This window comes from Sinohyriopsis cumingii, chromosome 14 (genome assembly GCF_028554795.1).
Source record: "Sinohyriopsis cumingii isolate HCF-2022 chromosome 14, ASM2855479v2, whole genome shotgun sequence".
Classification (NCBI taxonomy): Eukaryota; Metazoa; Mollusca; class Bivalvia; order Unionida; family Unionidae; genus Sinohyriopsis; species Sinohyriopsis cumingii.
This window is the reverse complement of record NC_142974.1, coordinates 95,008,739-95,034,399: the sequence shown is the minus strand read 5'-3', so window position 1 is coordinate 95,034,399 and position 25,661 is coordinate 95,008,739. Positions and strand designations below refer to the sequence as shown.

The window sequence follows — 25,661 nt, the reverse complement described above, 5'->3', positions numbered from 1 at the left end:
TTTTTTAAAAAAGCCATGTCAGACAGAAATCTAGTCTTTTTCCTAACCTTACTTTTCCTATCTCAGTTCGGTCATCTCAGTCCGGTTGTCTTGGTTATGGCATCCACATGCTACAAACTACTTTATTAAGGGATGCAACCATTGTTGTCTTCTGATTTTCTCAATGGAGTTGTTTTCCAATTATAAAAAAAAAATTCCAACACTTTAGAAATTTACCAAAATAGTTCTTGGAGAGAAACAAAATTAAAAAAAGGTGTAATGGGCACCAGTTGGGGCCAGAAAGCTTAACTCACTAATGTAAAAAGTTACTATGAAACCTAAATGCATTAAAAACTTAATAAAAACTCCAGTCTGGTATTCAACATTACCAATAGAAACAATAACAGATCCACCAAAATGTGGCCGTGAAGTAATTGCTGTACTCATCGTTGTGTCATCATGAATATTACCCCCTCATAAAGTCGTGCACGAGTATACAAGTAGCCACTAATCGTTTTAAACAGATCTTAAAGCATAATGGTTGATATTTACAGAAAATCTTCTCACCCAAGTAAGACTCAGCAAGGCGACTTTTCTAAATATGCAACCCTTGATGAAGTCAAGGATGAACTCACTAATTGTTTGAGTCTTGCAAACGTGGACCAAAATGAAGTCATTGTTTTTCAGGATAAACAAGGACGATTAAAAATGAGTAATATCCCGTTGACATTTATTATTCTGTGGGTTCCAGATGCAAACAGATAACTTAGTGGCATTTACTAAAAGCAGAAAAATTAAAAAATCAGATAAATCGTTCTATCAATCAGGGGAGAAATTGCTGGACGTACCAGATGAATTGGAGATATTATGTAAGGCGATCTCAATATGAGTAAAAATACAATTATTAATGTTAAAGAACCAAAATCAGATGATGATGATGAGGTAACAAAAAGATATGTAGACAGCAACAACAACATGATCTTAACTGAGATCAATGATTGTTTATTAACCTCAGGTGATACAATGACTGGTTCTCTCAATATGACTAACAATAAAATTACTGGTCCTGGAGAACCAGAATCAAGTGATGACACTGCAACGAAGAAATATGTTGATGATAGCAACATTCCCATGACGAACTCGTTAATGACAATCAATGATGGAATGACATTTAGATCTAAATACTCTAATCATATACAAGCATTTGTAAATTTTCGCCAAAAAAAATACATGGAATCGTTAACAAAATTTTGGGAAATCCATCAGACATTGACATAAAGTTCTCTGATATAAAAAAAAATTACTGAACGTGTAGTGTATATGGCAACATCTGGATCAGCATTATGGTCACCACTCAATAAATTGATTAAGCATTGCACTGATGATACTGGTATATACAGATCTTCAATACTTTGCACAACAGCATATACAATATCTACAATTTCATGGCGTTTTCCACTAAATGATCCTCTTGATATATGTTAGTGATGTTGGATCAAAACAATGAGGGAATATTCGTGGTGGAACCCAAAGAAAAAAGTAAACCTGTATTGTATTATTGGTGTCTTGAATTAGTTGCTAAATTACCACCTACTTAAAATATAATGAGCCCACCATCAACGTTCAAGATTTTAGACTGAATCAAGCACATGCATGGCAAACAAAACTAAACAATATTGTTGACAAATAAACATTAAAAATAAAAAAAAACATCGCAGACATGTAGCTGCTGTTGACATAATTGTATATGCGGCATCTGCTGTTATTGCTGGAACTGGTGTATTATTATCAACAATAACATCATCGCTAGTGATGGCACCAGCAGTTGCAACAATTTGTGTTTCAGCTACAACAACAATTGCTAGCCTTCTTAATATTGCAAAAAAAAATATGCATGTGTACAAACACAAAATTACATGATTATATAATAAAATTACACACAGAGACAGTAGCATACTCCAAATTATCCTCATTATTATCAACAAGTCTTAGTGATGGAAAAATATCAGATCTTTTGAGTTCACGGAGATGATTAAAATTTGCAAGGAAGTAATGACTTTGACAGAATCCATGCTGGATTTAGAAAATCAGGATTTAAATAAGAATGTCAATTCTGAATGAGCTACTTCAGCAGACTGTCATTAATATAATTCTGTCAAAAACTACGATGATATTAGTGACCGTAACTAATCCAGAATTTAGTGTTAACTTTCCAACTGCAATTCCAGCAAAAGAAATAGCACTAGCACAATTACAAGTATATTACAGCTGGCCAAATATCAGATCAAAATCATTTGGTGGATTACCAGCAAATAATTAACTGATATTTGCAAATAAAAATAAACCAGATGGAACTCCTGATTGGCAAGTCAGTATACCTACAGGCAATGATCAAATCGAACAAATCAATGATGAATTCCAGTGCAGAAGCAAATCTATAAGAGGATATGAATAAAAAATAGCTATCACCATTCACAAACTGACTTTATCACCTGTGATAGAAACAAATTCACAAGATCATGCTGTAGATATATATCAATCATCGATCAGAAGTGTGTCAGGATGGCCTGAAATTCCACCTGAATATCAACAACCACCAGAACTAAAACTTGCGATTTCCTCATGGATAAGAAAATATTTATAAATCTTCCAAAATTTCGAAAAAAATACCCATGGACTATGATAGGATGAATAAGAGATCCTTCTCGTCCTGAAAATGATTTTACTACATCTGATGGTAAAAAAACTTCCTAACTTAGCAAGAACAATATATGATTTTGAAGACAAAACCTTTTTACCAGCTATGGATGAATTTTTTTATTACCTTTTTGCTGATGATATTAAACCTGAATACACATGTGTCCTTAGTGACCGACAAAATTTATTTAATAATATCAAGCAATACTATAATAATGATGTAAAACAACAAATCAACGAAAGTTATATTTCATCCTGAATATGTCACCTGGCTTAATGTTGAAGAGGTGATGTTTGATGAAGAATTAAGTGGAGAAACCCTAAAAAGTATTAAATTTAATATGACACTAAAAAAGAATATATTTCTCGATTATTATACAATGCCAGTACTTTCCACTTATGAACTAAAAAAATCATTCAACGATCTTATTAATGAAAACTTTCCAAAAAATTTTGAGTTATGGAAAAAAATAGCCCCACCAGCAAATATTCTCAACCATAACAATGATCCATATGGTGGAGGTCATCATATTTCACTGGGAATTGTAAATATCACATCAGCAATCGCAGTCAAGCTTATACCTGATGCAATTGATGGCAGCTATCAAATAGATCTTGACAAATCTAGTCAGGCTCAGCAAGGATATATTTTATACACATTTACACCTCATGTACCTCCTGGATATTTGATCACACAAGAACCGATTAATCCAGTCTATTTATGATGTCATAATCTGTTATTATCAAGAATAAATTTCAAACTTACTGACCAGACTGGACATTTAATTGATTTAAGAAATGAAAATTTGAATATTAATCTCAACATAAAATCTTAACGATTTCATGGATATACTCAAATTATCGAAAGAAAAAAAATTGCACAAGTCAAATTTTTAAAATCTATTTCTCAGGTAGAATAAAGTCAAAGGATAATTAACTACGAACCCAGTTGCTATATATTTTCATTTTCATCAGTAACATTTTCACTACTTTCACTTTCAAAATCCCCATTATTACTTTTACTGTCACTTTTGTCATTGTTATCTGACATAAACTTTTTCAACTGCCTCTCGTGCGTGTTAATAATTTTTTCATTTTGTATTCTTGATCTAATTCTGATCTGATTTTCTCAAACACGCTTGACAGAGATAGAATTTTGTAACTTCTGTATCTTTCACAGTAGCCAAAGATTGGAACATACACTGTTGGATCTGCTCTATAAATCTATATTCCGCTGGTAGTATATATCTGTCTTCAAATTTACGTGCCTGTAATAATTCAAAATCACAAATAATCTTTTCTGGATTAAGCTGAATTTTTAGGCCATCTTTTTTTATTTTTTAATTGCCGAATTAATATTAATATTTCCTCAACGAAGATGATATAATACAATTATGTAATATAGCATAAACACAAAATCTAGATTACTAAATAAATATTTCATTTACCTCTGATCACTCCCTAATGCACTTCCAGACTGACTGAGATAGAGCAATTCTGTGCCTTTCATAGTCTATGCACAATATTCTAAAAAATACGTTGGAAATTCCCAACAGAAATACATTGTAAATGAGTTATTTTTAGAAATTCCAAGCCATTCTAGAAAATACGTTGGAAAGTCCCAGGATTTATGGAGTAAAGAGTTATTTTTGGAAATCACCATCATTTGTAGAAAATACATTGGAAATTCCCCCCCCCCCAAATGAATAGTAACAAGTTATTTTTGTAAATTCCAAGCCATTCTAGAAAATATGTTTGCAAATCGTGTCATTTTGCGTGGGAGAATGTTCCAGAAAATCATGTAACTGATTTTTTGGTTGAAATCACACAATTTTCTTGAATAATCTGCTTGAGTGTATTCATGACTATAAAAGACACATAATTGCTCTATCTCAGTCAGTCTGGAAGTGCAATCGGGAGTGAACAGAGTAAGTGAAATATTTTCATGAATTACATTGTGTTAATTATCAAGAAGATAGTTAAATTATTGTATATTTGTAAAATTAGTTTATGATAACACAAAAAATAAAATCTTAATTAGTTGTATAAATATTATGCAGTAATAAGCGAGGTAACTACTTAATTACTCTAACAATTACTCCAACAGAGAGAGCTTGACAGATTTATCTCTTTTCAGTTTATATAGAACACAACGGAAGATACTGAATGTTAACAAATTATTATTCAGTAAGCTGTGGGTAACTACTTAATTACTCTACAGGAGAGATCTTAGCTTGATGGAGTTATCTCTCCTCAGTTTATATATAACACTATCGGCATATAGTGAAATGTACTTTTTTGCTTTTATTTCTTAGAAAATGCCGATCTGGTAATATTATCTGTGACATATTGTACCAGCTTTATTTATAGATCAAAATGTTATTTCCATGGTTCCCACACTTTTCTAAATATAAATTTTCCTGAATTTTCCCAGGATGAAAATAATATTTTCAAGGTTAACATATGACCATTACTGAATGGAATTAAAGAACATTTTGGATTATAAAATATGCATTTTCTGAATCTGAAGATGTTCTCTTTCAAGACTCTCCAATACATATATGTCAGAAAAGATAATCATGTACAAAACCACAAAATGAGTCATACAAAACAAATTTGACTATATTCCTATAAATTGGCATTTAAAGCCATTTCAATGTAAAGAATGCAAATTCTAACTTTACTCTGCTGACCTGCATTATGTTGATACGTGGAAAAAACATAATGAGCAAAAATTATCTTGTTTCCTTTCAAACTTTTAATTAAAAAGAATTCATGAGCAGTAAAGTAAACATTTCCTATCAAAGTATGATTAAAAAAAAGACAATAAATTTAAGTATAAAAAAATCTTATCTTGTAATGAAAAAAAGTTTAACCCTGAATTTGTGTGCCAATAAAATCTCAAACAAGATTTTTCAACCAACCTAAACTCCTTAAGACAATCTGGTTAAAAATTCCATCATTTAAAGACATTTATAAAAGGGTTGATTTAAATTTTGACAAAAGAAATTCAGAATTATATATTGTTGTATAAACAAGCACTGAACTTTCTGTAAAATCAACTTCTCTTCTTTTAGTTCAATAAACCAGTCCCAATGCCTGTATTGATACATTTGCTCTTATTGTTTCTTAATATATAATGAAAGGGACGACAATTTCCCATTTCACCTGCGTTCTATTTAAGATTTGAAAACAATGCTTCATGCTACATGTCACTGTAATAAATTTGCACCAAAGTTCAGCTCTGAGATTCAAAATTTGTCTAATCCGGGTTTCCTTCAAATATTCCAACCCCATTTTTCACATTTGGATATTTAGGATTGAGTGTGGATTCAGAGCAATTACAAACATATAAAAAATTGGGAATCTGCCGCCTCTGTAAGATAGCTTACCAGGTGGCCTAGCAAATTTAAAATATATTATATCAATTTATACCTACATAAAATCGATAGGAAAATGATTTATTTTCTCAAAAATGGCAAATATTATAATCATTATGTCTTTAATCTGCTTACAGACTAGACAAACCTCAGCACTGATGAAACCTGAACCGGTACTCGCCAATTGCGTTAATAGTCACATGACTTCACAACTCTCAAACAATGACATCGGAAGCCCAATGGTCACGCTGTATCAACAACTCCATTTTAATGTCATTGTACAAAATTTCAATTATTAAATGAAAGTCTGATACTTTTTTGTAAAAACCAGAAAGAATATATAATTCTCAACATATTTATTTCGAGAACAACTACAAGAAACTTGGCTAGTCTGATTCATCAAGCATACTCTGGTTCCCTGCTTCGTATGCTCTCTGCGTGACAGAGCACATCAACATGGTAGTCACATGATACAACAAAAACTCCTTAAGTCGGTCTCGGAATAACTATAGAGAATTTTGTGCTCTTTCATTTTTGTATTTTTATTACAAGCAGTATACGACTTTGATTTAATTCTTTTCTACAACATTTGAAAATGACAGTTGTGAGATTGTGTGCTCGTGTGACTAGCAATTGAAATCCCTAGTACCACCTCAAATTTCATCAACGCATTAGTTTTATTGTCTTTCAGCAGATTCAAGACATAATGATTTTAATACTCGCAATTTCTGAGAAGAAAAATATTCATATCAATTTTATGCAGGTTTAACTCGATTTAAACGTTTAACTTTGCTAGCCCATCCGCAAAGCTTACCTTCTACCGCAGAACAACTCGATAACTGCCTGCGTTCATTGCTTGACAAACATGCCCCAGCTACCAAGTGCAGAGTATCAATTCAGAAGTGTTCTCCATGCATAGCTGCCAACCTTCCAGGCTCACAATTAGTGAAATTAGGGATAAAAAGTCATGAATTTAGACAAGAATTCATGAAAAATACCATGACAATAACTCCATCCACTCTGACCACTCTGATCGTCAATACTACACTATATCAACTTCCTCAACTGCTTGATCGTAAATTTGTTTTCTAAACAGTTCAGACTTCTTGCCGGCTAAAGTCTTATTTTTCCTCACAAGAGAAAATACACTTCGCTTGCACTGTTGCTGTGAGGAAAGCACAGGAGCTGCAGCACTTTTGGTCCTTCCACAGGAAAATTTGGAATCGATTTTCAAGTCTGGCAACATTTGTCAGAACAAATGTTTAGCATGGTCTCCAGCTGATAAAGGTAGATTGTGTTCGACAAGAAAACTCACAAATAATGCTTCAGTGTTGGTAGCCTGCATTTCCTCCGCCAATTGTTTAAAATATTCCGGAGCTGAAATATGCGAATTCTTAATTTTCCCAACTTCTATATGTTTTATGCAACCGACGTGCTTCCTCACATCGTCTTTGCGATGGCGCACTGAGTGCAAAAAGCATGATGAATATCAATGTTTAATGGCAGAATGCACGGCCAATTTTTGATTTATTCCAAATTAAACTTCACTTTTTGAGTAATAGAGTTCTTTTTTCTTAGTGGTGAAGACGTTTTCAAAATTGTACATGCGATGCTGAACCGTAACTCAAATCAGTGTTGATGACGGAGCAAAATTCCGGTTAGGCCCTGGTTTCTCTCAAAAGCATTTGTAAAACTACTCTTATACATACAGATTAAAATAGGCTAAAATGCTTGCTACCGGGCCAACTGTACTAATCGGCTGTAGATCTACTAATATCGCATCCAGCAGTACCGGACCGTTTCGGCAACTGCGAATATCACGACTAGCGCTTAACGGGAAATCGGTTATTTTATTAAAGATTTAAAATAATTGAGGATTGGAGAATTCGTGAATTTTTGGCTTGCGGCGTGAATCCGTGAATCGCTGAAAAAGTCGTGAAATTCACACCAAATTCGTGAGGGTTGGCAGCTATGTCCATGGTATAGCAGTAATAGGGACCAGCTTCGCACTGCTAAAAGAGACCGCCATCAAGCTGAGAGGCCTTGGCTTTCCACCAGGCTCACTATTTATAAGCAAATCTATGAAGCCTCTAAAAAGAATGTCACAAATATAGTCCATGCAGTGAAGTCAGCCCACTACACTACTAAGATCATGGAAAGTTCCAGCTGCAAAGAGCTCTTTGAGATTACTAACAAGCTAATGTCAAGGAACAAATCTACACCACTTCCAACTACTTTCTCTCCAGTCGACCTTCCAGACATGTTTGCAAATTTCTTCCGTGACAAAGTACAAACCATCAGAGATAAGCTTGACACCACAATTTAATTGACTCGTCATCACCATACAGTTGAGATACAGAATTTGAGCAGCAACCATTAGCAGCATTTGAACCTGTCTCTATGGATTTTGTACGTACAATCGTGAAGAAGAGTGCACCAAAGCCATGTGAACTTGATCCAATTCCAACATCACTTCTGCTTGAGTGCCTAGATTCAGTATTGCCTTCACTAACTGATGTTATTAATACCTCTCTCTCATCCGGGGAATTCCCATCATATTTCAAAACTGCCATTGTAAAGCCTCTGCTTAAGAAACCAACACTAGACCATAACGATTTAAAGAACTACTGCCCAGTTTCTAATCTCCCATTCATATCAAAAATCTTAGAAAAGGTTGTTCTATCCCAGCTTGTATCTCATCTAAATTCAAACAGTCTTTTTAGCAATGTACAACCTGCATATCGCCCTTGCCACAATACTGAAACTACTCTTCTAAAAGTAGTTAATGACATTCTCTCTGCATTGGATAGCGGAAAGATTAGTCCTCACCCTCCTTGATTTGCCTGCAGCATTTGACACAATAGACCATGATATATTACTTCACCATCTCCAGCATGTATTTGGCATTCATGATACAGCCTTACTGTGGTTCACGTCCTACTTGGTCAACAGGACACAAATTGTATCTGCAAATGGAATACACTCCAGCCCAGTTGATCTATGTTGTGGTGTTCCACAGGGGTCTGTTCCTGGACCTGTTCTCTTCATTTTGTACACTCAGTCACTCTCAAGTGTCATAGATCATCATCCAGTGTCTCACCAATCATATGCTGATGACACCCAAATATACAAATCTAGCCACCCAACTGAAGTTCATGCTACCATCCAAGGTGTAGAGAGGTGCATTTCTGACGTGAAATCATGGATGACATGGATATCGAACTGTCTGTGAAACAAAAAGTCTACCAGATGAATCTAATCCATTGAGCGTTTGGATTGTCTCAACAAATTTATTTATAGCAAGCACCCAAATGATCCATACTGCAACCTCCTAATATTCTGGTTAGATAAACTGAACTCACGATCAGTTCAGTTACGACTCAGTTATGTAATTGTTTCAAGCATCAAGTTGTGGAGTAAAATTCCCGCGTTTTTCCTGACTTTCATCAATATTTGCGAAATTCAAGGACTTTTTACAGTCGGGAATTTTTTTCATTTCTTCTCACTATTTCCCGCTTTCCCGGTAGCATGGGAACTCTGTATTTATTAACCAGTATTTGTAATTATGGACTTAACGTCTCGAGGAATTTTTTTTAATTGTCCAGTACATCATATGCATTGACTGTAACCACCTATAAATTACTTAAATCATCATTTTGGGATTTGAATCAATATGATTCATCACAAGACCATCTTTGATCAATCTGTTAAAAATTTGTAAATGAACAACTTGTGACAAATGTTTTTTTCCACCCATCAGAAGATTGAAGATAACCATTACTATTACCAGAACCGATTGTTTTTTTTAGTTGACACTGCCTGATGATACCATCATGAGATGCCTCATAATTTTTGATGATAGAATTCTTTTTGCTCCATTTACATATAATATTTGTCTAAATGATTATTTTGAAAATTTAGCAATATATCTTCTGAATTTCTTATTTTTTTGTTGTTGTTGTAGGGTTTAACGCAATTTTTCAGCACAAGATAGGCTATACATGGCAGCCAGCATAAATGGTGGATGAAGAACCCAGGAAACCCCTGGAAAGAATCATCGACCCACGAGAAGCTACTGGCAAGCTTTCTTACATAACCACATTAGCCAAATCCGAGACTCGAACTCAAGCAGACAGAGGTGAGATGGCAGTGATCTGTAATGGTGAGCGCTTTAGAACACTCGGAGCCCCTCTGAATTTCTTATAACTATGTCATTATTATCAGTGTTAATTTTTTTAATCATGATATCTTTACAGTTCTCCGTATCTTCTACCACCAGACTGCACACACAAATGTGTTTCCTCTAACCCCAACACCACATTTCAAACACGGTTTAGGTCCTAAATTCCCTCCCCATACACTATATAAGTGAAGTCCACAGAATTCGGTTATGCAAGTTTTGTTACAGTACAAGTAGTTGTAAAGCGTATCATAAGCCATTTTGCATATATATATATATATATATATATATATATATATATATATGTTTGTCTTAATTATAATATGGAAGAGTTATTATCAGCAATTAAAATTAAGCCTTCTATATACTGATTTGGTCTTGACAGAATAACCCCTGACCCATGAAGATGAGCTCTTGCTGATCTGATGGAAACTCTGACTGAAAGTATTTGTAATGCTAAAAAAGAATTTTGCATAGATGGCACAGCTCATGTGTGGTCAACATTCAAAATCATAGGCAATAACACCAATGTTATTGATGCTAAAATAAACGACCAATGAGCAGTGATGATTATTAATTATTTTGACAAAGATATTGTTCATAGTAAATATATTAAGGAAGTAGAAGGTACATGGATTATCAGTGACAAACATGACCCTGTCCTTCAAAATGGAAAAATTGCCATATTAAATACAAATTCCAAACCAGGAATGTTGACTGGTATTGACAAACCGCATTATGAAAGAAGGTATCCTGTAACCACGGTTATTTATGGAATTTATCTGATATATGATAAACCCAGCGTTTGTGATCTAAAACAGATGAAATTTTGATCCTAGACTTTGTAAAGGCTAAATTGTGTAAACCGAATGAGTAACGGAACATTTTATAAATGCGATACATGGAAATGGTTTAACGGATCAGTGACGTGAAAAAATAAACAAATGGGCTGAAGGATAAGGGAGCTACAATAAATGAAATTAAAATTCCCAGTAACAGTAAGAATGATAACTGGAGACATTTTATATGACTCGAAGTATAAATCAAAAGGAGCTTCAACTGAAATTATTGATCATAATGCAGTAACAATATTTCCACGAAATGGAATTGTTAAATTTTATGAAGGAGATATATTTGATTTTATTAATGATATAAGTAAGAACAATCCTGTATCCTTGTATCCTTGTGGTTATTTAAAAGTTCAGATAATGAAAATTATTATCATTTGGTATGACCTAATGGAGCTATTTATCTCACAGAATATCTTCCTGAAGAAATGAAAAATCTTGCATTAAATATGCCCATGACGATGCTGAACAATTACTGAGTAACTGTTTTACTGTTCTATCAGTTGCTGCTCATTTTGCTAGAGAGAAAATTTTGTGAAAACCAACATGATTGTATTTTCTTGAAGAAATACAATACAGTTGTGTCAAATATGGACATGGTGGATTATGGAGTACAAAATACAATTATAGGGATGTTATTTCGGCTGATATGGTTGCATGAGATCCCAAAAGTTTTCTTGGTATGGGAGAGTGTTTTCAATAGCGATTTGGACATCCAACACACAAGATGACCAGAGTATAGATAAATGGACTATTACCAGATTTTGATTTGACTGGATTCGCTTGTATTGAGTCATTTAAGTTTGCTAAAAATCTTCATCCAATTTGTTAAACATTTTTCAGAAAAAATGTGGGCACTGACAGTATTATTACGATACATGCTTGATGTAAAACTACTATTATTGTTAACAGTAAGTGAAGCAATTATACTGTATCGATCGAGGCTCATTTTGAAATTGAAGAAAACTGTTTTCTTGGAAATGTGTCATATACAGCTGTTATAAATAGAAATACATGTAATGAAAGTACATATAGGTCAATGATAAAACAATGTGCTTGGACAATACTGGAGGTGGGCATTCAGACGCAAACAGGATACAATATATACAATATATTTTCTTCTATTGCTGCCTTAAAACTAATTCAAATTTATTGAAATGATCATTCTGGCATTTCCATTTCATCCCACTGGGTCGATGGGTACAGCATTCCATATGACAATGATGATGATGCCATATCGTCAATATGCAACATTGTTTCTATAGGATGTGCCATTAAAAGTGGTGGTGTACTGGAATGTCAGTTCAGCCAGACAGTTTTATGAATAAAGCCGGTTCACTTTGAAGTGGTATGTTAATGTTTGGTCTGACTGACTGGTCTTGCTATGCAATATGTTCGGTGCAAGATACCATATCTTTCAGAATATTTGGACGTCTGGTTTGCTAGTGCAAGATAAGTGAATCATGATCACTGTTGTCATATATTGCACATTCATATGGTTGTACCAGTTGTCAACACTAGAAATGGCATAAAGTGGATGATAAATACCATGTGGTTGAGTGAAATGGCTGGTAGTCTCTTATGTAATAAAAAGGAATAAACAAACAAGTGCAGACAACAATTATATATTTGAAAAAAATGCCAACTGTATTATAAAACAAGATAAATTTGAGTAGATGCCAACTGTATTATAAAACAAGTTAAATCTGAGTAAATGCCAACTGTATTATAAAACAAGTTATAATCTGAGTAAATGCCAACTGTATTATAAAACAAGTTTCAAATTGAGTAAATGCCAACTGTATTAAAAAACAAGTTATAATTTGAGTAAATGCCAAATGTATTACAAAACAAGTTATAATTTGAGTGAACGCCAACTGTATTATAAAACAAGTTATAATCTGAGTGAATGCCAACTGTATTATAAAACAAGTTATAATTTGAGTGAATGCCAACTGTATTATAAAACAAGTTATAATTTGAGTAAATGCCTAATGACAGAGCCTGGGAAATTCCACTGTTGAAAATATATGTTCCATTTCAAAGTACAATGTGATGAAAACAAACAGTATGATAATATAAAAAGACATCAATAAATTCACCAGATTATGCTAAAATTTTGTATGCACCTTATAAAACAAGATTTTTACTTGCTGTACCACTGAGAAAAAAAAGTGGATGATTAAATTTAACATACATAATTTGAAGAATTAAATGGATTGTCTGGAGGATATCCTTGCATGTGAAGTAAACATGAAAAACTGGTTTAAGCAGGATATACTGGTAGCCACCTAGTGGATAGAAAAGGGAATTAACATATAAGACATGCTTCCCTTTGTCTAAGTAATATATAGACAAAACAATATTTCTTTCTCCATTTAGGGGCCCCGAGTGGCCGAGTGGTCTAAAGCGCTCTCCGTTATGGATCATTGCCATCTCACCTCTGCCTGTGTGGGTTCGAGTCTCGGATTCAGCCAATATCAGTATGTGAGAAAGCTTGCCAGTAGCTTCTCATGGGTCTGTGTTTCTTTCCTGGGTTTTCCCGGGTTCTTCCTCCACCATTAACACTGGCCGCCATGTATAGCCTATCATGTCTGAAAAATAGCATTAAACACTACAACAACAACAACAACAACAACAAATCCTTCTCCATTTTTCTAGGTGAGCTTTATTCAGAGTGATCAGGTAATGTATTTGCAGGAGAAATGGGTTAACATAAAATATAGTATAGACCACTCCCTAGATAACTTGCACCCTGATAACTCGCGAATTTTCAATCCAATCAGAGGACAGGTAAACAATTCGGTCAGTGGTTGTAGCACATTCCTATGATATTCCTACACAAAGAAACAATCCATCAAACTTTAAGCAGATCTGACCAAAAGTTTGGCAATTTAAATAAATGCATCATATATCATTAAAATCAGATTATTCCAAGTTTTATTTTGCTACCAAATTTATATATTGGAAACATTTATAAACCAACCATAATGAGCACTGAATTTGCAAAATATTTTAATCTTCCCATGTCGACATTGTTCGCCACAGTTGAATTTTCTAACAGCTGATAACGATGTTATCTTTGCTACAACTGATGTTCCAAAACTAAACATTTTGTTAATATCATACAAATTGGTGTGTCAGAAGAACATGCTAAGATGATTTTTTTTATAGGTTTTATTGTATTCACACTTGTATGGTTTATACAGTATAAAGTCACAAATGAACATGCAAAGTGTAGATTTTCATCAACTATAAATAGGTTCAAGTTGTCGATGCTGTAAATATCTGAACTGACAAACAGTCATCAGTTTTAAAATATGTTCAACCTTATATTCATTATGTTATTGCATTTGTTCACCTTTTATAATGGGACACTGTCTGATAAAATAATGATAAAAAGTTGCATCACTCAGACAAATTAAAATTTCGGTAAGACAATTTTTTATTTTTTTTACTTTGATGAGCCTACTAAAGTAACTACACACATATTTAAAGTGGGTTAATTCCCAATGCATTGATAACATTTGATAGGATCAATAATGTTTTCAAAATACAGAACAAAAAATACAAAGTCTGAAAGTGATCAATTATTTTGCAGGTATATGATATTGAAACATTAGTTCTAAGTCAAAGATGGCAGCATTCCCTGGTCCATTCTGCAAGGAGTTAAATATAACATCACAGGAATTAGAAGATGAAACCAACTTGAATCCTATTCATGAAATTAGGTTTGCAACATTGTTTCAATGACAATTATGAATAAACATTGCATTTTTGTTTTGTTTTCGAAGTCATTTTACATACATATGAACTATGAAAGACTTGACTGGGGTTCAAATGTATGACCTCTGGCATCTGTGTTGGGGGCTCTGACCACTTAGACCACTGGAGCAGTCCTGATGGCCATATTGAATACATGGGTGGTACCATTTTAATCAGGACCAGCTACACATCATAAAAGTCTTTAGTAAAAAACCCAAGCAATTCAGAAACAGTAGTGATAATAACATTTTCACGAATGCTGCTGTGGTGACAATATTAGGCTGCATAGAACCCTTTCAGTAAAAACCCCCATTTTGATATGACCATCTATTCAGGATAAGTAGCAATAACAAGATTTTCACTAACCTCTCAATGCCATGTGCTAAGAGAGGCAGCTGTTAGTACCATTTTTGTTAAGTCTTTGGTATGACTCAGCCAGGGATCAAACCCATGACCTGTTACATCTGAAGCAGACACTCTAACCTCTAGACCACTGGAACAGTTACCATTGTGGTAAGGCCAGGTCTCAATATACTTCAACAGCATGGGACCCACACTCCCAAAAGGACACCAGAGCTTTGGATCTGGTAACAAAACTCAAAACTGACAACAAGAATATATTTTAGTCCCATGGTTGGCAAAAGTGCAAGAGCAGGAGTGACATTCGTGTATGTCTACAGCAACAATACCGACAGAACACCTGGTGTTTGACCAGAATGATTAGTTAATTTCAAAGGGCAAGCCTTGATTACAGATGTCACAGCAACAAACTCACCATGTTGTACAATATCTAATATGGCCTGATTGACATTGATAAGGCCAAGCATTTACTGTGGAGTAAAAGCATAACCAGAAAGTAACAACAATTCTACCAGGAAAGAGTGGAGCATAAAGTATTCAGGCACTCCTTTCCACACACAAATTGTGACTTGAACCAACTGTGCTCATATCACAATGGTTAAATCACTCGAGACATTCAGATGCAGTCTATGCTGCTGTACTGGAGTAATGCCAAATACCTTTCAACAGTTATCCTTATTTTGTATGTAGTTTTTACCTTTTAACTGTAAATAGTTACTCAGGATGAGTGTGTTCACTACCTGATATGTGCAGTCTTCAAAGAATCACATGTTCTATGATGCTCTGGGTTCTTGTTACAGGAAGAACTACCATAATTAAATTATGATCATTAAATCTGAAAAGCAGGCTTTGCACTGATGGCTTCAATCTACCTTCCACACCTATTCTTTATGATATGCTTTGAAGATCTGATCAAGCATGGATGCCAGCTTCTATAGTCGACTCAACACTGCCAACATGGATATATTTTAGGCCCATGGTTGGCCAATTCTGTTGTTACACTGTGCTCCAAATGACCTTCTGAATAAAAATGGATGTTGACAAGCAGGAATTTTTACATTACAATTTGGCTATCAATTAGTTACACCCTATGATTAATTAGATATTCCAGTCAAAATCATGTGATTTTTCCCCCTGAAATAATTTCATGATGTTTGGAAGTCTCATTTTACAGTGGATTAGCACTAAGTTTATCTGTCTTAATTCTGTCTTTTGAGAGACAAAATCCAAATCAGGACAATTACATCAACAAACTGAGGGAATGCTTCTATTAAATAAAACCATAAAAATGAAACTATAATGTTTTTACCCCTTGAATGACTAATAAAAAGGCACAAACTTTAGACACAGGGATTACCAAACTTTTAGAGTTAAATCAAGTCAATGATACAGAAAAATGTGACTTTCAAATATTAACACAACATTGTAACACTACTGATGCTGCTGATGCCATTGCCATCAGAAAATGATCGATATGTCTTGTTATTCAAAAGCAAAACAATAATGGAAATTCAACTATAGTGGTTTTACACCAACTGCGAGAATTCTACATAACTTGCACAATATGCTGAGATATGTGTATCTTTGCTAGATTTAACTCAAATTTCAATTCATGACAAAGATCATTTTTAAAGAATATACTAGCCATGTTATATTGAATGAACAACTGAATATTTGGATGAACACTATTTGGCAATCCTCAATTTACAAAACAAAAGATGCAATAATCTACAAAAGAGCATGGAATATATATATATACACCCACCCACACATACATACTGGGTTTTCAACAGATGTGTACCCTTAGGTTTTGATGCTTGAAATTTAAATATGACCCATTTTTGATGAGGAAATTTCAACTTGTGCATCTTTTTGTAGCACATGGAAAAGAAGCACATAGATTTGGGCTGAAGCATCAATCTTAATTACCCTTGATTCGCCTCCAGCTTAGTTTCTTACTAAGACTATGTTGTCCATACCAAATTTACTGCAGGAGGCACTGATTGACATTTGCTCGACAACAGTTTACACCTTGACAGCCAATAACACAGAACCAATGGAAGATACATATCAACTGGGTAGAGCTAACTGTTCACAGATTTCAGATCAGGCTTAGGTACAACTGAATTAGGTTGGATTGTTTAGAGATTATGTTTGAAGTTTATGAAGGAGGAAGAGGAAATAATTATGACATGAATGGACTGATTTTTTTTCTTCAAATATTAGCAATGGTATGTTTGGACATCAAATTTTAATCAAATGATCAGAACTGGAGCTTATCATTATGGTGGGATGTTTAAAAATTTGGAATCATTTATGATTTCACTGAATTTATTTCTGATAAAATATTGGCATTTGTTTGATTGTGCTTTAAGTTATAATCAGTAGACAAAACATGAATATATGGCTTCTCGCAAAGCCAGTTTTCAGCATGGGATTGTGTTTTATTGGCTATTAATTTGCTTGCATTGGCAAAACATTTAAAACCTCAAATATTTTAATTAATGGATCATTCAGAAAAAGTTGAACTGACATAACAGTCTCTGCATACATATCAACTTTTGATTCAGACTGTGTTTTAAATTATTAACAGTTAGACAAACCATGAATATATGGCTTCTCACAAAGCCAGTTTTCAACTTGAGACTGTTTTAATAGCAATTACTTTGCTTCAATCGGCAAAACGATTAAATCCTCAACTGTCTTAATTAATGGATCATTCAGAAAAAACTGAACCAACATAACACTCAGAACATACATCTGAACTTTAAAATCATAATGGTGCAAAAAAAAGTATAATTTTCTTTCCTGTCTCAGTCTTGGAAATGACCTACCAGTCATGAATTTTCTGACCATCAGTTTTCAAAGAAACAGACAGTGTCAGCTCTTAGTAGGAGAACTCCTTCACCCAAATTTGTTAGAAAACTTAAGGTTCTGTGGAAAAGTGAACTGACAATTCTGTGATGTACATCTTTCATATCTGAATAATATATAACCTTCAAACTTGTTTGGGTATATGTTTGCATATAAAATGATTTTAGCAGTTGATAAAAGAATATGTTGAGAAGCTGAGAATATAATAAAGTATAAAGCAATCCTCTGTTTCATATACAAAATATAGACACAGTAACAAATAGAAAGAAAAACACTTTTAGAAAAATGAGATTGTATGTTTCTTACAAGTATTTCTCATTATTCAGCAGGAGACAAGAAATCTTAAACATTATTTGTTTCCACCAATAACAAGGAATCACGGTTATGGGCTCATGACTGTCCAAAAGAATTGATTCTTGACTCCTGAGATTTTGGGATCAATGGTAAACCGACTCCTAAGTTTGGAAATTTATTGAGAAGCTTGATGTTCCATGCATCAAGTATACAAGCATATAATTACCTGGGCTTGGCTTTAAGGGTCTATCTCTTTCTCGCCTGCAACTAAAGCCGCCTGAAAACCCTCTTGACCTGAATGAACTCCCTCTTGGGTAAAATCCCCGACCCCTAATTCCTCCACGGAAACCTCCTCGGAAGGGTCTTCGGAATCCTCGGCCTCGTCCCCTTGAGAAGAAGTCATCTCTGTTGTCATGCTAAATGTACAAAAAGGCAAGAAACTAGAAACACACAAGCCCCATTACAGAGCAAAAAGTCAAATTCCCCAAAGAGTTTATAGAAATTTGAAAAAATGATAGAAATTTGAAGAAATGATACAATGGCATGAAAATGTAATCACATCATCTAAATATGCAAATGTATGTGAGAAAGCTTGCCAGCAGCTTCTCGTAGGTTGGTGGTTCTTTCCAGGGTTTTCCCTGGGTTCTTCCTCAACTATTAATACTGGCTGCCATATATAGCCTATTGAGTGCTGAAAAATGACCATTAAACCCCACAACAACAACAACTACATATGCATACAAATACAAACACCAAATTTCGTTTCTCTACCTTAAGTAGCTTTATCATAAATGTGATAAGGTTTTCACCAGCTCCAAATTATGGCTTCCAAAGTCATATGAAGCTCAGCCAATCTGACACAAAATTATATCATTAAAATGTGTAAAATTCTCGTTACCTATTGAACATATCCAAGATCCTGATGATCTAGGCCCGTATTTCATATTTTTAGTTCTACCAAAATAGAATTAGAAACCTATTTTCTTCTAGTAAAATGTTTCTTGGACAATACTTACCCAATCATAATACCTGAGCAGAACTATTAGCTCACAAATCCAGCCCTCCCAGGCTAAAATGCTACAAGTTATCTGCTCACTTAAGTGGTAGAAAGAGCAAAAGGCATATTCTCTATATGAATGTAATTGCAGGGAGGCTGGAAGGGTGTATGTGTATTATGATCAGTTAAGTATTATCAAGGAAACATATTTTACTAGAATATTCATTTTTCTTCTTCAAATACATTACCTGATCATAAAATTTTAAGAGAACTGGTAAGAGGTGGAGAGACTATCTCTGGTCCCCAAAAGTATGTGAGACAGCTTCTAGATAACCCAAGTGGAGAAGAGACTCCATATGTCAGGGAGTGGCTTTAAAGAGAAAATGTTCCCTCCTGCAAATCAAGTGGAAGTTATGAAGCTGCATCCTTATGAAGCTGTCAAATGGCCCACAAAGGTAACCTGTTGCGACACAGATATAGCTCCCACCAGACTGAGCTGAGACCTTCTAATCATAAATAAGATTTTATCTTGTAAACATCCAAAACTTTCTAGATTGAAATTTTCAATTAGGTAATGTTTTATTTTGAAAATGCTAAGTTCAGGTAAAGGAGTATAAAATCTTGTTTTTATTCTTGGACTATTAATGTGTGTGTGTGTGTGTGTGTGTGTGTGATATTTGGATTTCCAGCAAGTTATTTAACAATTTTTCAGTTATACTGCTATGTTGTCTGCTGTGTGGCAGTTTATAATAATGTCTTGCTTCGAGGCATCATGCCTCACCCAGTCACATTATTCTGACACCAGGCCAACAAGTCCCAACATTAGCATCTTAATGCCGAGTACCTTTCAAGGCAGCTGCTGGTACCATTTTTTTGTCTTTGGTATGAACTGGCTGGGGTTCATACCTGCGACCTCCTGCATCCAAGGTGTATGCTGTAACCATTTAGGCCACCGAAGCAGTCCAGATTGTATTACTGTGATTTAACAAAAAACTTGGTACATCACTACAACACAGACCATCACCATTACCACTAAAGTTTATTCAGAACTTTAATTGTTTGGACTCAAGTTAGAAATTCAAGAATTATTTGGAATTTAATTTGCAATACCATAAGTTCTATTTATATTTTTCACTTTTAACTTTAGTGAAATAAATTATGTTTGAATTTTACAAAACTTTTAGGTTTTTGCTCTTTGCTAATGAATAACCCATTTATCCAGGAGGAAAGTGTCTGTGCCGATATATCATCCTTCCCCTATGTATGTGATAAAAGAAAGGGTGATCTCCCACTAAGCAATGGCTTGGTCTTTCTAAAATACCACTTCCGAGCTCGAACTGGGTTCTATAGACCTTGCCATGAAGTGTCCAGAGTAGACAGGAATTCATTACGAAAGTCTGATCCTCCATAAATGGGTGCATGTTCATCAGTGATACTGACCCATCTTGCTGCATGCAGATCGGACCACTAAGAAAGCATGTATTTTGATGATTTTTCCTGCCATTCGCTAATGCAGTGAGGAAGCAAGCTTTATATAAAAGGTGAACCAATGAAACTGTTGAAAATAATTCAAATGGTGTACTATTCAGCATGGTTAGTATGCACAATAGATCTACACTTCAGCAATGATCCAATGTGTGTAACCTAAGATGGACAGAAGACTGGATAGGTCTTTGGTTTGTCCGATATCCTCTCTTCCATGATGATGCAAGATGCCAGTGATCATGGAATGGTAGGTTTTAATTGTGATTTGTGCCAAATGTTTCTCATCAAACAGCCATATGAAGTTAGGTATTGAGTTGTGGATGCCTGCAATGGTATAAAGTGTTTTTATGTGCACCACTGTAATGGGAGCCCAAGAAGGTGACCTAGGATAAGATATCTACTGCCAAACTGAGCAAACTCAGCATACAAAAGAACTCTCTGGTGGATGGATTGTTCTGTATAAACAAGGAAGCCAACACTGATCCGATTCAATTCTAATTCCTGAGGGAGATATATTCTGTTTACTTGATTGCTGAGCTCCAGACCTAGATGACCAAAATCTTGAAATGGTATGAGATCAGAGATGATGGAACAAGGTTGTAGATGTTTTTGTTGACAAGGAGAGTGAGGGTAAGAAGGCAAGTAACAAGGGATATCATGTTTTACACCCAGATATAAATCTGTTTTGCAGAATGTAGTCTTTATAGACAAATCACAGGAACTTCCTGTAAGTTGTGTGAATGGTGATGTGAAATCATGCCTCTTGCAAGTATACACTGATTGTGTAGTCCCCCTACTGGACATTACCTAGAACCTGCTGCTGCATTACACTGCAAACCAAAGAGCGCATGTGAGTTGACTGACTGTGATTAGGTTGATGACCACCGTGAAGACTACAGCGGTTGTAGCTGAGAAAGCCATGGGCAATACAGGTGTGTTGAAAGTGATACCAAGTCCATTGGAAATCACTTGTCTGGTCCATATGCAATCATAGCAAATCCTCCCTATTTTGGACCACATAACTGAAACCTTCTTCCTACCAGGATCTGTAATAAGGACAGTGTGAAGATGGTGTTTAAGAGAAGGTCTTGTGGAGAGAAACATTCACCCTCTCTCTCTGCCTCTTGTCCACTTTTGACTGGGAGAACTGTGGTTTTCAACAGCTGTAAATTTGGTTGAACTGCTTCCTAGTGGCTTGTTTTCTAGGGAAGTACCTGCATTCTTTTGTTCATAGCCTTGCAAATCCCTCTGCTATAGCTGAGACTGCGAGGGAGGACAAGAAGGTATCTTTGGTGGCTTGTCTGCAGATTTCTTCAAAACAATTATTAATGAGGTTAGACCATTAACCCATTTTATCCTGAATATGACTACAGTCATAATACCTCATTCTATTCTGAATACATCTGTGGTCAAAGTATCTCATTTTATCCTGAATACGACTACGATCATACTCTTCTACATATATGAATAGTGTCTCTAGAAACGTGTTATACATCACAAATATTTGTGTACTTCTTCACCAACACAGGAAATGGTTAAAGCATGCATGTGCAGTGAAATTTTTTTTAAAAATGTGGTTGGAAAAGAAATTGTTGGCTTAAAAATTGATCAATAAATGATGGATGACAAAACAGATGTAAACATGGATGTTGATAGTGAAGTTAGAGACAATGAAGTTGACAATTTGGATGATTCTGATGATAATATTGATTTAAATGATGGTTAGAATTGAATAATAAATCGTGGCTGCAACCAAGGTGAAAAATCATCCCCAACCCATTCCTCTTGAAAGCCTTCAACGTCAGCTTCATTCCCCGAATCACTGTCGAAAAGTGCATGAAGCCACACATCACTTTTCATCAATGAAATGCGTTTTTGCAATGTGATGTGAACACTTTTATTCACCATTAAAGTAATATTGTTATTACTGACATAGTGATGATGTGGACTTCAAAATTTGGACAAAAATTATACTATTACCTTTGTCTTTCTGAAAGATTTCTATGATTAATTTTTGATAAGTTTTCATGAGAAACTGCACAATGAAGTGTTTTTTTGTTCATTTTTAGTAAAATTATATAACTTTTGAATTAAGAGTGCTAGAAACTTCAAATTTGGACCAAAATACTAGAAACAGAATTACCTTTATTTTATTCACATACTACTAGGAGCATTTCATTCATCATGATGAACAAAAGATTCACTGAACTAACATGGTAAGCTTTTTAATGTTTTTTTCTTCTTCTTTCAAGTCATATTTCAAAATACAGTTATAAGCATGTACACTGGTAAATGATAACAAAACATATATCACTCTGTTGCAAATTTTATTAACTTTTCAGAGATGCATATATTTATATACTTTAAAAAAGAAATAACAATGTTACAACATTTTTAGTAAACATGGTGAAGGTAGTCACAATTTCAGCAGCTGCTGCTGAATGATGCTCCGTTTTACCACATTATATTTAGAATTGCTTCTCAGGAATCAGGCAGTGCAGTTGAAATTGGTAAACAGGATAAAATGGATTAAGGTAGTGAATGTAGTTTGGCATTATGATGGTCTGGTTAAGTAGACAGCATTGCATCTTGTTCCACCAGTTGTAAGTTCATATCTGCTGTTACAACGTTGGCCCAAATATGTTGGACCACTTTGTTCTATAAAGACTCACCCACAGGTCTAGTGGGATTTGGGGTGGGTGAAGATAAGCTGTGTTCTGCCTGATGAAAGATTGACAAATATACTAGATCCAACATTGAGACCATGGCCATCATGGACATCATGTTAAACATCAACTGCTGGATATCCAAATGGAAATCTTGTGCGTGAGGCTTGCATAACTGCAAACTATATCTCAAAGAAAGGTGCTTGGGACTTATAATTGAAGATAAGCAGCCCAAAATGTCAGCATCTCTGCCAGACAGTGGAAGCAACTGAAAACAGATTCCTCCCTCAGTCAATGATCACCTGATGCCAAAATTGAAGGCCAGACAGGTGTGGTAGAGGAAGGAAGGCAGAACTTCAATGGTAGTAGGCAGAAAACTTGCTCAGTCCCATCTTTTAAGGCCGAGTCTTCATGCATCATAGCAGATCTAAAAGCATGAGGGAACCTATGAGTAAAGTGGGTTGGTATTTTATCCAGTGAGTTTTAGGTGCAACCAACATTAACATCCCAGTATTTACTGATACCGGGAAAATAAGATATTCAAACATATCAATCACTGTGATCAGAGATGAGCTTAGAAACAAGCCCATGCTTTTGGATAAAGGTAGTGAAGCTGACACCTCTTATGCTACCTGCAGAGTAACTGGCGAAGAATGTTATTGATGGTGGCTCACTACACTTGCAGCACATCATGAGTTAGATCCCATTACTTCCAAGCTGTCACCAAGTATAAGCTCCCTTTGAGTGGCAAAGGCTAGAGAATAAGTGAAGTAACATCTCTTGGAGACTGAGGCAACAAGCTAGACATCTTATGCAACAAGTGCCTAACAGCTTTATGTAGGTTAGAGTCATCCATGAGAGCGCCTGTATAAATAATCTTCTAGGAAACATTCCTACCAGGTTTTGTCAAAATTGACTCAGCTGATCTGAAGAAAATGAAAATAGGTTTTCCATACTGTTGTTGTGCAAGCAACATGGTTGCTCAGAAAGCCACCTTGAACACAATTTTTATCAATTATGTCCTATAAACTCATTATCTGCTAGCACCACATCTATACACTGTACTCTACCTACCTAGTCTCCTGCCTGCCATAATATAGTACAGTTTACCTTGTTTGTGACTCGGATATCACAAAGGTGTAGTCCTATTAGTCTATGACTGTATCAAAACTTGAAAAGTTAATTTAGCACACACCATTGTTTGATTACCAACCTTCAGCTAATTATGCATGCAGTTTTACTAATCAAATTTCAGCTTATATGCTGATAGACAATACTGAACTACAAAAAGAAGAAACTTAACTTCAATAGTGCAAAAAACAGTGAAGTTACAGTTCTGCCTAGTTATATCAATATCACTTATGTCGACTAGCTTCCAATGTTGATGAAAATGCATAGTCCTGAACCCATGGTCTATTATTACGACCAAATTTGTCATGCTTATGTTCACACCAAGATAAAAATAAATGTAAATGTGGACAAGAAGCCACTGATCCCAAATTATAATAAAGACTTTATTTAGAGATGGTAACTCAATTACAGAACTAATCTACGTTGAGGCCTTCTAGCTGTTATGTACAATATATACAGTATGTACAACATAATGTAAAAAAAATCTGGCAAGACACTAATTAATTGATTGTAAAAAGCCTGGAACAAATGCAAAAGCATCTGTGAATGCATGAACATATATAAAATATAAAATATTCTGCACTGAAAAATTCAACTGATTTTCAATTCAACTGAACACATCCTTTCTTTTCTAATTGTTTATGTCAACAAGCTGCCAGTTCCAACCCATACTCTGTTCTACTGTACAAAATTAGTTCATGTTTGCCAGCTGGCAATAATGTTGCTGTCACATTAACAAACATATATTTGTTTGGTCCTCCATCTGGCCTTTCACAGTGACTTCAGTAGTGTTATACACTCTTCATCAAAGCAAGCCTGCTACAATTTTTAATAAAACTGATCACTTGGGCATTTATTGGTGATTGGAACCATAAGAGTCTGATGTTTTATAAATAAAATACAACAAACATTTTGGACAATACAAAATAACCCTATCTGTACCATAAATATACAACATAGTATAGATAAAATTATTTCATGTTGTCATAGACTTTCATCACATAT

At 34.7% G+C, this 25,661-nt stretch overlaps 1 protein-coding gene across 3 annotated transcripts in view; it reads right to left on the bottom strand.

Moving 5' to 3' along the window:
* LOC149784424 (uncharacterized) overlaps positions 1-25,661 on the bottom strand; it is a 135,848-nt gene that overhangs the window by 25,499 nt on the left and 84,688 nt on the right. For all 3 annotated transcript variants that reach the window (XR_016413856.1, XM_089932487.1, XM_089932488.1), the window contains exon 11: positions 18,604-18,793. Coding sequence is in view for 2 of the 3 variants with exons in the window: in XM_089932487.1 (XP_089788613.1) it covers positions 18,604-18,793 (190 nt within the window). In the remaining variant the exon portion in view is untranslated. The remainder of the gene's footprint in view (positions 1-18,603; positions 18,794-25,661) is intronic.